Source organism: Saccoglossus kowalevskii, chromosome 10 (assembly GCF_978046115.1).
Source record: "Saccoglossus kowalevskii chromosome 10, keSacKowa6.1, whole genome shotgun sequence".
In the NCBI taxonomy this organism is placed as follows: Eukaryota; Metazoa; Hemichordata; class Enteropneusta; family Harrimaniidae; genus Saccoglossus; species Saccoglossus kowalevskii.
This window is the reverse complement of record NC_140650.1, coordinates 11,579,093-11,594,155: the sequence shown is the minus strand read 5'-3', so window position 1 is coordinate 11,594,155 and position 15,063 is coordinate 11,579,093. Positions and strand designations below refer to the sequence as shown.

At 35.4% G+C, this 15,063-nt stretch overlaps 1 protein-coding gene across 1 annotated transcript in view; it reads left to right on the top strand.

Moving 5' to 3' along the window:
* LOC100377191 (WD repeat-containing protein 11) overlaps positions 1–15,063 on the top strand; it is a 41,487-nt gene that overhangs the window by 21,770 nt on the left and 4,654 nt on the right. Inside the window, exons 12-23 of the mRNA XM_085504237.1 lie at positions 615–757; positions 1,344–1,450; positions 2,398–2,512; positions 3,373–3,541; positions 4,254–4,362; positions 8,997–9,219; positions 11,272–11,451; positions 11,979–12,074; positions 12,476–12,641; positions 12,743–12,840; positions 13,467–13,612; positions 14,792–14,872. Coding sequence (XP_085360363.1) covers positions 615–757; positions 1,344–1,450; positions 2,398–2,512; positions 3,373–3,541; positions 4,254–4,362; positions 8,997–9,219; positions 11,272–11,451; positions 11,979–12,074; positions 12,476–12,641; positions 12,743–12,840; positions 13,467–13,612; positions 14,792–14,872 — 1,633 coding nt within the window. The remainder of the gene's footprint in view (positions 1–614; positions 758–1,343; positions 1,451–2,397; positions 2,513–3,372; positions 3,542–4,253; positions 4,363–8,996; positions 9,220–11,271; positions 11,452–11,978; positions 12,075–12,475; positions 12,642–12,742; positions 12,841–13,466; positions 13,613–14,791; positions 14,873–15,063) is intronic.

The following is a 15,063-nucleotide window of genomic DNA, read 5'->3' as shown; positions in this document are numbered from 1 at the left end:
CCCTTGATTTCATGAATTTTTGGCATTTTTAGTCTTTATTAAAATGTTAAATTCTGGGTAACAAGACTCATGAGTATTCAGATTCACTCATAAATATTCAGATCTACTCATAAATATACAGAGACACTCATGAATATTTAGAGTCAGTCATGAGTATTCAGATTCACTCATAAATATTCAGATTCACTCATAAATATTCAGATCCACTCATGAACATTCAGATTCACTCAAAAATATTCAGATCCACTCATGAATATTCAGATCCACTCATAAATATTCAGATCCACTCATGAATATTTAGAGTCAGTCATGAGTATTCAGATCCACTCATGAATATTCAGATTCACTCAAAAATATTCAGATCCACTCAAAAATATTCAGATCCACTCATGAATATTCAGATCCACTCATGAATATTCAGATTCACTCAAAAATATTCAGATCCACTCATGAATATCCAGATTCACTCATAAATATTCAGATCCACTCATGAATATTCAGACTCAATCAAAAAATTTAGATTCATCATGAATATTCAGATTTATCCAAAAATGTTTTGATTCACTCATAAATATTCATATTCACTTTCTAATATATCTTTTACACTTTACTAGATGTTGGTGTACGTCCTGAAAGGAAAGGAGGTCAACCATTGACAGTAAAGGAACATTTTGTCTTCACCGATGGCAATGGTTTACTTTATCATTTCTTTGTAGAGGGTAATATCATTAAAGATGGTGCAAAAATACCACCTGAGGTAAGGAGCTATATTAAGATCTCTTAGATCACCCATTATTCATCACACATTCACCTCTCATTGATCATCTAAGGTAAGGAACCATATTACTAATAATTAAGGCCCTTTAGCCAACCCAGCATTTATCACAGTCCTCCAACTTACATTGGGCACCAGATGTGAGGAGCTATTAACATTCGGGTCACCTAAGCTCCCCAGTATTTATCACCCATCCACCTCTCATTGGTCACTTGAGATAAGAAGCCATATTCAAAATAATTAAGGCCTTTTAGCCTACCCAGCATTTATCACACACCAAACTTGCATTGAACATCTGAAGTAAAGAGCTATAATAGGGTCCCTTAAGCCACTCAGTATTCAGCAAACATCCTGTTTTCATAGAGTTTTATTAGAACCCCTTATAAAATAATCTGTATAAAAGCTTTTGGCAAAGTTGTATCTGCAGACAATTCTCTCTTAATGGATATATTTTCCTCCAGTGGTGTTGATCTCTATTCTTACTTTACTTCTTCATGCTTTACTGTAACTCAAAGTAATGCATATAGTATAATGAAATCAACTGTTGCATGTGTAATTGTGATTTCAGAGTGGTATGGGAAGTGTGACCTGCATAGCATGGAAGGGAGACACTATTGTCTTGGGAGATGTTGATGGCAATCTTAGTATATGGGATTTGAAAGCTAGAGTTTCAAGGTATGTAGCAGTGGTTGCCAAATAAACTCATCCCTAGCCATCCTTAATGGGGGTGATTGACATGGATATACTTTCGAGAAGGTGCAGTTGCAAGCAGATATTTTGTAATATCAGCTTCATTTGTACTGAACATCTTGATTGTGTATTGTCAAATGTGGAAATCTTTATACACACACAATTAAGCTACAAAATGTAAATTAATAACATTTTGGTAATTCTTTATGCCTTGTCAACTTGCACACACACAGGAAAGCATGCTAACATTTAGTGGTTATAAAATAGTTTTCTGCTGCAGGTGCTCACTTTAAAAACATCTGTTATGAACCTCTATTATACCTAGTATACATGTATCTTGTAATATGTTGAATAGAAAGCTTTAAGCCACTCAGTTGTATCCTTCATTACACTACATTGTGTCAAGGATCCAGAAAATGGTAATATCAAAAGGAACCACCATCATAACTCATCAGATTGAAATATTACCATTTATTACATGACCATGGTGCGCATATCATTCTCTGTAGTGAGGTTTAGTGTGAAATGTACTTTATTTTATTTGAATGGAAAATAGAGGAAAAAAGGTATATTCACTGGATTTTATTTTCATTGAATCATCCATTCAGTGAAAACAAATTATTTTACAGTAACTGATATTTCAGACTTTTTGACGCAAGAGTTGGTCACGTGATAAAAAGGTTATTACCTGCTATCACTTATTTATAGAGCTAGTTGAAATTCATGGTGTCATGGGCTGTATTTTATCTACTCACCTTCAGTTCATGAATGAAACGAGCCTATGACGTCACTTGTTTCATCCAGGTCATCAAGTGATAATGTTACATTCCTTAGAGTAAATTTACCTCTAAGGCTACATCCTAATAACTTGACTGAAATTTCTGTTTACTAGTTTCTTATAATTACAATGTGTGTTCTGATTACATCATCAGGGCTGTACCCACACATAGAGGTTGGATTAAGAAGATTAAGTTTGCACCCGGTAAAGGAAATCATAAACTTATTGTCTTGTATAATGATGGTATGGACATATGGGACACCAAAGATGTGAGTACTTAGCAGCGGATCCAAACATCCTCAGCAAACAATGGCTATAATAAATGTACTACTGACATCCATTGGTTTCATCATCTACACATACCCATCTACCATTTTCAACTTTACGCAACTTTACAGTTTTGGCAAAAATTAGATTCCATGCTTAAAATTCTTCAAATGCGCTCCAATCAGTTACATTACCTAGATAAACATTGCAATTGTCTTTCTTTTTGTACCTGTTGATCTGCACAACCATAAATGTCACCATCTTTGTTAATATGAGATCCCTACGTGTGTCACATGCATGGATGGATGATTTGACAATCACTGCTCTTTAACTCCTTAAGCCCCAATTTTTTTTAGATTCATATAATTTTTTGATATTTTTTTAAATTTTTTTATCAAGACATTTAGCTAGTGCGAAATTATGTCCAAAAATATAAACCATATACATGTATAAGAAAATATGTAAGAACAGGCAAAATGTTGGACCCATAACTATGGAATTCAAACGGGTAATTCATGTTATCGTTAAATTTGTATTAAAATTTGCACCCATTTTTTTTAAGCTTTTGAAACCAAAAAAATTAACTATTTTTCATATGTGTAGATAATAGGAACTCCATCTCCTCTATTGCATTGTACCATTTTAATAGAAGCTGCGACTTCTAAAACAGATTTTACAGTAAATCGTTTTAATTTAGTTTTACAAGACATGGATAATTTCGTAGCATGGTAAATTTGATGGGAGCTCACAGTCACCTTTGTTCAATTTAGTCAATCAATCAACTCATTGTTTCTGGCAGCAAATATTTAATGTTTGACAGTGTTTCTAAAAAGTAAAATTTGACAAAAAATTTGTCCACCAGGTAGAGCAAGTGAGCAGTATTAGAAGCCCTCGGGAGATTGCCAAAATCTCTGATGTCGAGTGGGCAACTTCTGATAAACCAATTGTAGCAACCAATGACTCCTGCATTCGGGTCTTTGAGTTAAACTTGAAAATCAGTTCCGCACCACTGGATGAACTAGCAATTGCAGGTCAGTTCATTGATAGAATTATTGCTCTCTCAATGTGTATTCTCAATCTTTTCACCACCAGTTCCCCATTTTCATCACAAATTCTCAAAATAGTCCTGTTTTCCGCTTCAGACAAAAATAGTAACAAAATTTTATTAAAAACTGAAATTTGACTTTATAAATGTTGTCTATTTGGTCTAAAATTAGAGTTCATTTTCAAAAATATTAAAGAATATATGAAAAAAGTACAGACAAATTTGGGTGGGAAAGTCTGGTGGTGAAAATGTTAACGTGCACAATTTGACACACGTACAATTGTATACAATACAGTGTCAATAAGTAGCAGTAGCTGTAACTATCTATCTTTTTTCTTCAATTTTTATTTTGAATAAAACATTTCCTGTGTCATTTGTATTAGTTTGTAAAGGCCATCAACAAAGTGTGGAAGAGAATGCTGAGAGAACAGCATATACGCTATACATAAATTACTTGCAAGTGAGAAAAGATGGCCATGGGTTTGCATTCAGGTCTTCAGAGGGCGACATCTATCCAGTTTTGTCAAGCGAGCCACATGAATTTTGTAACCATCACTGTCACCATCAAAACAATGAGGTTTTGAGATAGCAGTGGATTAGATTAATCTGTGATCCCAATAACTAACTTAATAAATGGTTAAATATGTTGATGTACTCATGAATCATGTGACTGTATGACAATTTGTTTCCTACTTCAGATCCGCTATTCTGTCCTCATTTATTGCCATCCAAAGCTGCATTAAATATGAAGTATTTACTACAACATCAACCATGGAACACAGAGTATAAACTTCATTTGGATTGCCTGTAAGTTATTTTGTTCAGTGAATCTTGCATTTATTCAGACATACTGACTGTAATATCCATTTCCCCATTCCACATATTAAGTACCGGTACATCGTCTGTGAAAAGCCCTTACATTTTGTGGTTAAGTTTGTCAATATATTGCATTTCATTTGATCATGCTGGTGATAATCACAGCTTGTCATGCAATTTTCCAATCCATATAACCATAAACCTATTTTATCTAAGGTCTATGTTATAACACAATCCAATAATCTAGTGAGTAATCAGTAAGGAGTAATTTGATCAATAAAAATCTGCTTTTTAGGTGAAGTAATTTCATGTATTAGTGTTTATTATGCTGGAGTATGTGAAACGAGGTTGGTTGCCCAGCTGTAAGACTGAGTAGCACTTATGCTACAATTCTCTGTACCCCGGCACCTCAAATACAAACATTCACGTCTTAGGAACGTTTTCACTGTGTTTTGCATTTGCCGTTGTTGATCGACCTCACAAGTCACGAGTCACAAGCCAAAAACATCAGTCTGAAACTTTTATTATATATTTCCCACAATTGATGTAAATTTAAATGATCAAATATTTCACATAATAGTTCCAAGACTCCAATATATACAGCACTATGAATGCTTTCAGAGTGTAAGGTAGATTGTTTATCGAATAATTTTGATGATTTTTGCCCTACTACATATACTGATTAAAAGTTGGATATCTAGAGAATAAAAAATGAAAATATGAAAAATCATATTTTACTGCATTTGTCATGTTGTTAGCCACGACATACCCTTTCCCAAGTTCAGATTAACATACAGGGAATCTATATGTCTACATTTATGTATGTACAGGGGTACATTACTTGGGGTTTGTAACTACGGTGACATGATACCAAGATCCCGTCACAATCTCGCTCTCGCATAAGCGTTCCAATTCAGAAAAATGCGGATGCGCATGCCCGAGGTAACTAGGATACTGGAATGTCCAGGTGGATCAAAATAGCTGCCCACGATATGACGGATTACGAGAACTATATTTTCTGTACATTTTCGATGTATTACATTTTTCACTATGATAGTGACAAGAAAAGTTTATTTTTTCATTACAAACCTTGAACATTGATATATATCATGTCAGAAGGTCGTAGCCTCAGTCTCGCTATCTATGAGAAGAGACTTGAATGGGATCTTGACATGATGTCACCATACAGTACTATGCGAGTTGCAAACCATAAGTAATATACCTCTGGTATGTATTATTAATCTTTTCACCACCAGTTCCCTCTTTTCATCACAAATTCTCAAAATAGTCTTGTTTATAGTCTGCACTTTCCTTCAGAAGAATGAGACAAAAATAGACGCATTTGTTGAGTAAAAAGTGAAAATTGACTCAAATTTTGTCTGTTGGCTTCAAAATTAGGGTTTAATTCCAGAAATAGTAAAGAATATAAGAAATTACTGGGTAGTGCAGAAAAATTTGGGCAAGAAAGTCTGGTGGTGAAAATGGTTAAGACCTGCAATAATTACATGCTCTTTATGGCTATATTTGTTTCAGATCTGTGTTTGTCATTCTCCACTTTTGTACTTACTTGCTAAAATCTTTCACACAGCTCAAAAACATGATTTTTTTTCCATTTTCCCACTATGTGTCGCTGATGTGTTTTTTTCTCACCGGCCAAATACAGGTCCAAGTAAGTAGTTCCTCCATGCTACACTATATCTATCATTACTCTTTCCATTATCATCAAACCACCCTATCTGCCAGACACTGACCAAACCAGGCCGGCCGCTTAGAACTTGTACTCATGCACACCATAATTTATAACACTAATATTTCACAGTAAAATATAATAATTTGTGAGGTTGTTACTAACAAGACAATTTTTTTTTTTAAATAACATTGGTCTATTCAAACTTGTTTTCATGGAAATGATGTCTTACTCTGATAGCAAATAACACCGAATAAACGGCAAGGTAAAGACTATGTCTAATTATAGTAAATACGTACTGCGTGCGTGACTCGAACCGGCGCTCGCGTACGGCACCTAATCGCCTAGCTTCACGCCACTACACGTCTTCCCCTCGGCCACCGGGCATCCCCAAAAAAGGATGCTTAATAACCGAGCTTATTACGTGCAGAGAACATGAAACCCGTCCACGCGATACGCGCCACACAGCATGGCCAGAATGCGGCAAAGGCCTTCAGATCTGGCTGTAGTAGGATGGTGAAAGTAATGGTACAGCATTTTAACAGTGAATAAGTACTGAGAAATAATTTTTAAACTCATAGTTGCTGTCGACATAGGAAGTAAAGTAAGCAAATAACACCGAATAAACGGCAAGGTAAAGACTATGTCTAATTATAGTAAATACGTACTGCGTGCGTGACTCGAACCGGCGCTCGCGTACGGCACCTAATCGCCTAGCTTCACGCCACTACACGTCTTCCCCTCGGCCACCGGGCATCCCCAAAAAAGGATGCTTAATAACCGAGCTTATTATGTGCAGAGAACGTGAAACCCGTCCACGCGATACGCGCCACACAGCATGGCCAGAATGCGGCAAAGGCCTTCAGATCTGGCTGTAGTAGGATGGTGAAAGTAATGGTACAGCATTTTAACAGTGAATAAGTACTAGGCGATTAGGCGTGAAGCTAGGCGATTAGGTGCCGTACGCGAGCGCCGGTTCGAGTCACGCACGCAGTACGTATTTACTATAATTAGACATAGTCTTTACCTTGCCGTTTATTCGGTGTTATTTGCTTACTTTACTTCCTATGTCGACAGCAACTATGAGTTTAAAAATTATTTCTCAGTACTTATTCACTGTTAAAATGCTGTACCATTACTTTCACCATCCTACTACAGCCAGATCTGAAGGCCTTTGCCGCATTCTGGCCATGCTGTGTGGCGCGTATCGCGTGGACGGGTTTCATGTTCTCTGCACGTAATAAGCTCGGTTATTAAGCATCCTTTTTTGGGGATGCCCGGTGGCCGAGGGGAAGACGTGTAGTGGCGTGAAGCTAGGCGATTAGGTGCCGTACGCGAGCGCCGGTTCGAGTCACGCACGCAGTACGTATTTACTATAATTAGACATAGTCTTTACCTTGCCGTTTATTCGGTGTTATTTGCTTACTTTACTTCCTATGTCGACAGCAACTATGAGTTTAAAAATTATTTCTCAGTACTTATTCACTGTTAAAATGCTGTACCATTACTTTCACCATCCTACTACAGCCAGATCTGAAGGCCTTTGCCGCATTCTGGCCATGCTGTGTGGCGCGTATCGCGTGGACGGGTTTCATGTTCTCTGCACGTAATAAGCTCGGTTATTAAGCATCCTTTTTTGGGGATGCCCGGTGGCCGAGGGGAAGACGTGTAGTGGCGTGAAGCTAGGCGATTAGGTGCCGTACGCGAGCGCCGGTTCGAGTCACGCACGCAGTACGTATTTACTATAATTAGACATAGTCTTTACCTTGCCGTTTATTCGGTGTTATTTGCTTACTTTACTTCCTATGTCGACAGCAACTATGAGTTTAAAAATTATTTCTCAGTACTTATTCACTGTTAAAATGCTGTACCATTACTTTCACCATCCTACTACAGCCAGATCTGAAGGCCTTTGCCGCATTCTGGCCATGCTGTGTGGCGCGTATCGCGTGGACGGGTTTCATGTTCTCTGCACGTAATAAGCTCGGTTATTAAGCATCCTTTTTTGGGGATGCCCGGTGGCCGAGGGGAAGACGTGTAGTGGCGTGAAGCTAGGCGATTAGGTGCCGTACGCGAGCGCCGGTTCGAGTCACGCACGCAGTACGTATTTACTATAATTAGACATAGTCTTTACCTTGCCGTTTATTCGGTGTTATTTGCTTACTTTACTTCCTATGTCGACAGCAACTATGAGTTTAAAAATTCTTACTCTGATGGTCATTTTGGATTGAAAATGCATGCACCTGAGGTTCTTAATTCGAAAGTTTTTTCTTCCGAAAACTTTCACTGTCAAAAGTGTGTTAGCTGTGTCCATCCTCAATAAGTTAATTGAAACATGTGAGCGAAGATTTTACTCAAAACATTTAGTGAAAATATCTCAAATCTATTCAGAGAATGACAGTTGAAATGATTGAATAACCCCTCATTTCCATGGTAACAATCTCTCATTGTATGATTTATCATCTGTTCACAATGTATACCTGCCATCTTGGCTGTACCTACTGCTAAGATTGCAGGTTGTCATTTACCATACATGTCATCATTTATATTTCTTCATTGTGTAATGTTTATATTAGTACTGCGTTTGGTACATGTAACATGCAGTGCCCAGTAAAATTTACTCATTTCAATAATAAATATCTGTTATTTCTGATGAAAATAACAAAATACTGCTAATGATACCACAACAAAAACTGAATCAATGTCAAAATTGCACCTGAAGGGCTACTTTCTGGACAAATATATTTGTGTTGTGTGTCATTTGACAGCCCTGCACAACCAATGTGCTGACATACAATCATGTACCAGTTTATTGTGATTTGACAGCATGAGTATATTTATAAAATATCATGCATGTTTTAATTATGTGTTCAGTTAAATGTGTAACCAGATTATACATAGTTTAACCATGTTTCCTTTTCCTATTCTTGTCAAGCAGGGATATGCCGGATGGTGATGAGATAATAAACATGGTAAATGATCAGTTCAAAGTGATGCCAGCCGATGTTAAACACTTTCTACCGTACTGCCCTAATGGTATCTCACAGCGATGCCTTCTTACTGCTAGACTTTTTGGTGATGAGGCGGAAGTCAACTTCTGGACAGTTGCTCTGTATTATTTGAGATCAGAGCAATCCAGACTGGCATGTCTTATACACAAGGTATTGATTAAATCTTGCTTACAATACTTCTACTCTGTGTGCTAGTATAGATGAGGTTTTGTTGTGGAATGCTGCATCATTGAATAGTATCTTCGTTATTATTCTCACATGTCATATAGTGAGAAATAGTTGGCCTTTGAGTACTCTCATGTGTAAAATGTACTCTTAGAATGTTTCATAATGTTGTTTTTATTTATGTGGATATTCATTGTTTCCCTTTTTGTCATAAGTCCATGGCACATAGTGGCCATAACTATACAAAGACTAATTATCAGGTAAGTGGCCCTCTCTGTAATAAAATGGTTTCTCCCAATGCATGCTCCTATGTACAACCCTCCAAGCTAAAGAACAAATGCTTCTACTGGTATAAATACCCGGGGGGCTACTTCTACATTAAGTGGGTAAGGGTGTGTAGCCCGCCTCTCGTAAACCATACTCACTTCTAAACCATTTTTTCTATTTATATACCCACTTCTAAACACAAGTGTTTTCAGCAAAAAAAAACACCCAGCTCACAACTTTCGCAACCAGTGAGCGCATCCGGGCGATGCATTTTATTCAGCCTTTTCCAGTATTTGGCTTTGAATATAAGGACCTGTGAAAAAGTAAATAAATGACCACCCACTTCTAAAGAAAATATTGTGAAATGACACCCCAGTATTGCACTTTTATGCAAGTAGCCCCCCCCCCCCCCCCCGGGTATAAATGGTAATAGGAATTGGTAACACTACTATCGGTGTGGTGCTACCTACAGTTTTGCTTTATAGTAGATTATATTCAAACCATAAAGGAAAAATTACTTTTTTAGTGATTCTGCAATAGCATGAGAGTTGAATAAGAAGATTCTTGTCATTTTTTCTGACATTTGGTGTTAAACATTGGGGTATAATGGAGCTGACATCGATTAGACTTTGTTGTTCACTTCTACATTATGTGCAAAATGTTTAAAGCTGTCAACCTATCACATTACATGAATTAGTCATGTGGTTAGTCACATGATCAGTCACCTGATACTGTAGTGTTCACTGAGACATTTCATAATATAGTTCACATCAGATATTATCTCCATTAGTTAGAACGTGCTGTAATTTTGGAGTATATTTCGGGAATTGTGAATTGTGACATGCCTGTAAACGAAATACTCATTGAGAAAGTTTCAATAATTTACCCCATCTTGCTCAGTTCTGGGTTTCATACATCAAGTGGTTGTGTTGGGAAGATTTATAATAATAAGGTTCTTATGTGAGGGTTATGCACTCAGACACTACGTGACATGGTTGCATTGTACTCTATTATGCATCTACCGTTACTCACTGTACTGTTTTTGGGCATACATTGCGATATTTTTATAACTTTCAGTAAAATATTATTTTCTTCGATCAATTCTGTTGTCATTCATCTTGGGGGCTTTAATAATTTTAAAATTTTCATTTTGCCATTTTAAAGAATTGTTTATTGTTGTACAATAAGCATGTCATATTTTATAAATGCAATATATTAGACAATTATTAAACGTTATGTGTGAAATCTAACGTCAATACAAGAAAAAACAAAGGTCATCGTGCTGTCAAAACTGTGCATGGGATTTGAAGGGCACTTATGTTTTCTGGGGTTATTTTCTCATTTAATAATGTGCTTATATACACACTTGATAATGGGCTATTTTGATGAAATAAGGATACCTAAACAACATGTTCCTCTCAAAAAAATTGGTGTTTTGACATTGAACTTTAAAAAATTAGGTACAAAAACAAATTTTTCAGTTTTTGTTGTTTTCGTGCCTTTTACACATAAGGTGAAATCTCATAGAAGTACGAAAAAATCACAAATTCGAAAATTCCGAATTGAATGTTAGTCAAAATTGACAATTTAATTCAGAATCTGCTCTACCTACCATTGACTAATATATATTTAAAACTAATATATATATATATATCTACACTCATTTTCGGTCGTTGAAACGTATATGATAGAGTATTCACTCTGAGCTATTTTTGTTTTACATTTCATTTTTGACATCTGTTAATAAAACTAATAATTGTTTACTTTCAGAATTCACACGATGTAGTGCCGCAGTCTGACCCGCCATCTGATGTGTTCTTACCTAGTAATAGTCAGCATGACTTTCTGAGTGTGGCTAGCGATCGTAGCAATGTTAGAACCTGTGCATGTCTTAATGAGCCTCCACTCGATACATGCTATGACATACTTTGTGATAACCAGTCATATCAGGTGAGACCTTGAAAAGTTTCCAGTTTCCTCTGGCAAAAGACAAGTTTTGAGAATCATTGTTACCTTAGAAACTTACACTTTTTGTTGTAAAAACTTCCCGAATTGTCTGCACAGGGGGGTGATTTCACCGCATAAAGGTTTGATAGCTCATCAGAACACAAAACACATATGTAACGTTTTTTTCATGGAGAAAGAAGGATAACACTCATAACACTACGTATTATTTTTAGCATAAAAAATACTTAGTAATCTTTGAAATTCAACAAGTGGATTTCCATAAAACAACCTCAATAATTGATCAAAAATGCATTTTTTGAATAGTTTACAATTGGTTACATTCCATCATATCTAACATTTCCGAGTATTTTGTTGGTGGTAGCAAACTACCTTAAAGTTTATGCTTATATATATATAGCTTATACATAAATCTATTTTAGTTTTAGGACTACACATTCTTTATATTTCTGAATATATTGTTGATGATATTATTATTTTCATCAGTTTACTTATTCCTGTCCTTTTTACAGAGATATCAACTTGACAGAGTTCATTTACATGACAATAAAAGGACCAGTTATGAACATACTCAGAAAGTTGCAGAGAATTTCATGCTTCTTGGACAGGTAATATTTTGCTAGTCACTAGATATATTTCTCACGGCAACAGATATATGTTTCCTAGCAACAGAGCATTTATACTAGTCCAATACTTCCTGAAAAGTTTCTATTTTGCTAATGACTAGATATCTTGTCTGTATTATGCATGTCTCTTGGCAACAGATACATATGTCCCCTAGCAACAGATTAATAATGATTACTTCTGGGATACATATTTCAGTATGAATATTTATGCTGGTTTTCATCACTATGTTACACTCCTTGCTGCCTAGCAACTGAACTGTCATTCAAATAGCAGTGTTACATTCTAATCATATTTTGAAAGTACCTGAAAGGCTTGTTATATACCGGTATCAGTATTCAGTTTTAAAGTAAACATAATATATTGGTATAACTGTGTTTTCTAGACTGACAGGGCAGTACAGTTATACCTGGAGACAGACTCTGATAATGATAACTATTATGTAGATTCCTTGAGAGCATGTTTAGTGGCAACTATAAGATCATCAGGTGCTTCACAGAGTACTATTAAATTGGTTGCTACCAGTCTCATTGCCAATGGAAAACTTTCAGGTTGGTATGACTCCCATTGTTTTCTATAATTAGTGATTACAAATAATTACTTTTAGTATCTTAATTAAAACATGTTTGATGTTTATTTTTTTTTTACCCAGAGGGAGTTCAACTGTTATCACTGATTGAGAAAGGTCTTGATGCATGTCGTTATCTTCAGACTTATGGAGAGTGGCAGCAAGCTGTTTGGTTGGCTAAGGTAAATATAATGTCTAATGTATTGTATGTTGTAAGTACATGTATTCTAATATAGGTATCAGGTGAGAGTGAATGCCATCATTTGGAATAGGTGCTCAAACAGTTCAATTTTTCAGGGCAAAAAAAAATTTCCATTTGATAAAAAAAAAATACTCAGTGATTGTAATGAAATAAAGAGCAAGTATCAAATGAAAAGAAACATGAACAACAGCAGTACGATTCAGTACAATGCCGGTCAAAGAGCCAGTGAAACCAACAAAAGTTGAAAAAAAATGAATAAACTCAACTTTGAAGTAATTCTGAGCAACCAAATTAATTTTATATTGCACATTTTGGAGTAATCTTTTTACACTGTTCAGTAGTGTCTCAACAAATATCCCAAAGTACCGCTTTCTGAGAGTTTTTGACCTTTGTTTTCACCATGATGGTTGCCAGGCGGTGAAAATGGATGTCCGTCCCCGAGAATACACCTTGTTGAACATTGATTAATACATACTTCATTTAACTAAGAAAACCTAAAAACCACGCTATCAACATAAAACCACCCACCATTATTTCAAAGTGTAGACTTGTATAATTTTTCTTCTATCCATCTGTTACAATGTAATTATGTTTTTATATTTCCAGTCTACTCTAAATTATGTAGAATGTTGTGAGGTGTTAAAACGATGGGCTGATAATTTGTGTTTACCAGAAGTAAACCAGAAAAGCAAAGCAGTGTTGGTGATGATTTCCTTAGGATTATTCCATAAAGCATTGGAGTTACTTTACAGGTGAGTAACAAGGGTACATAGTTTTCACTACTTGGTTTATAGATTACTGAACATTTTATTTTGTATCTTTATACAATTAAAAATGTTTTGCAGTTAAGGTAGTTGGTTGCCATTAAAATAAATTATGGTTTCATTTTATGCTGTTCAAGAAACTAGATAAAAATATATATGGTCACCGAAAAAAATTTCTATTCAAAGTCGAATCTCCATGGTGATTTTTGAGCTGTTTGCCATTGGTTTCTATGGTAACTAGTTCACACTATATTCCAAAATTTTGTCTGGTTATATATTATAAAAAAATCATCTGTGTTTATAAGCTCAATACTTGAATTTTGAAAAAAAATGTTTTTGTATAAATAATGCTTTAACATATTCCTATGGAAATAGTTCCAAAAAAGTAATTCTTTGCGTTATTTAAGGCAGTTTCTCTCAAAAAAATAATTCTTATTTTAAAGCAAGCGTCGGAATTGAGTCCCAACGTACATTAAAATCGCAAAGGTTCATGGGTAGACACTTGTTTGTAAACAACGACACGCTATGGCCGTTTGCCGCATGCGTAGGTGACAACTCACCCACTTTAATGGAAAAAAAAACTGAAAAGTTATTGACATGTCCAAATTGCTAACTATGTAACATTTTGGAAAAAAAAATTATGGTAATATTTCACCCCTATTTATTTGGTCAAACACCCTACCATAATCATTTTGAAGAATTGGTTCACATTTTCTGTAAGTTTCACTGAAGTTTTTGATCAAAAATTTTAAAATTGTCACAACATTTCATGTCGATCAGATTTATTGCATTTGTCAGGAAGAAGAAAGTAATTAAAAAGGTTTTTACTTCTGTCTTGGTTGTTAAACTCTTTGCCATGCTAGCAAAGCCTGACTGACTGTCGCTACGCTGGTTACATGTATTCTTATGCATATGTGCCAAATTTAAAACAACAGACATTCATGATAAAATAAATATAATGCACTGCAAACACCTAAATGACAGTAAGTAGATTAATGTATAAATAAATCACTTCAGTGTAGAAACATCAAAAATAGTTTGTATTTTCTATATTGAATATTCAATGAATGAAAAACTTTGTACATTGTTGTATTATGAGCTGTAGAGTAATAAGCTCTCGATTTAGAAGCTGTATGTAATATTGACTTTATTTGATGTCTTTTACAGTATGCACTACTTTGATAGAGCAGCATTATTTGCAGATTCCTGTGCGGAATTTGGACTACTCCCAGAAACAGAAGAAACCAATATCCTTTTCATTGTACATTAAATCTTCTCAGTGTAAAATGTTTGTCTATAACCATAGTACCCGGTAACCAGAGCATTACAAGAGCTGACACAATAGAATGTCTGTCTAATAAGTACATGAAATCTTCTCAGTGTAAAATGTTTGTCTATAACCATAGTACCCAGTAACCAGAGCGTTACAAGAGCTGACA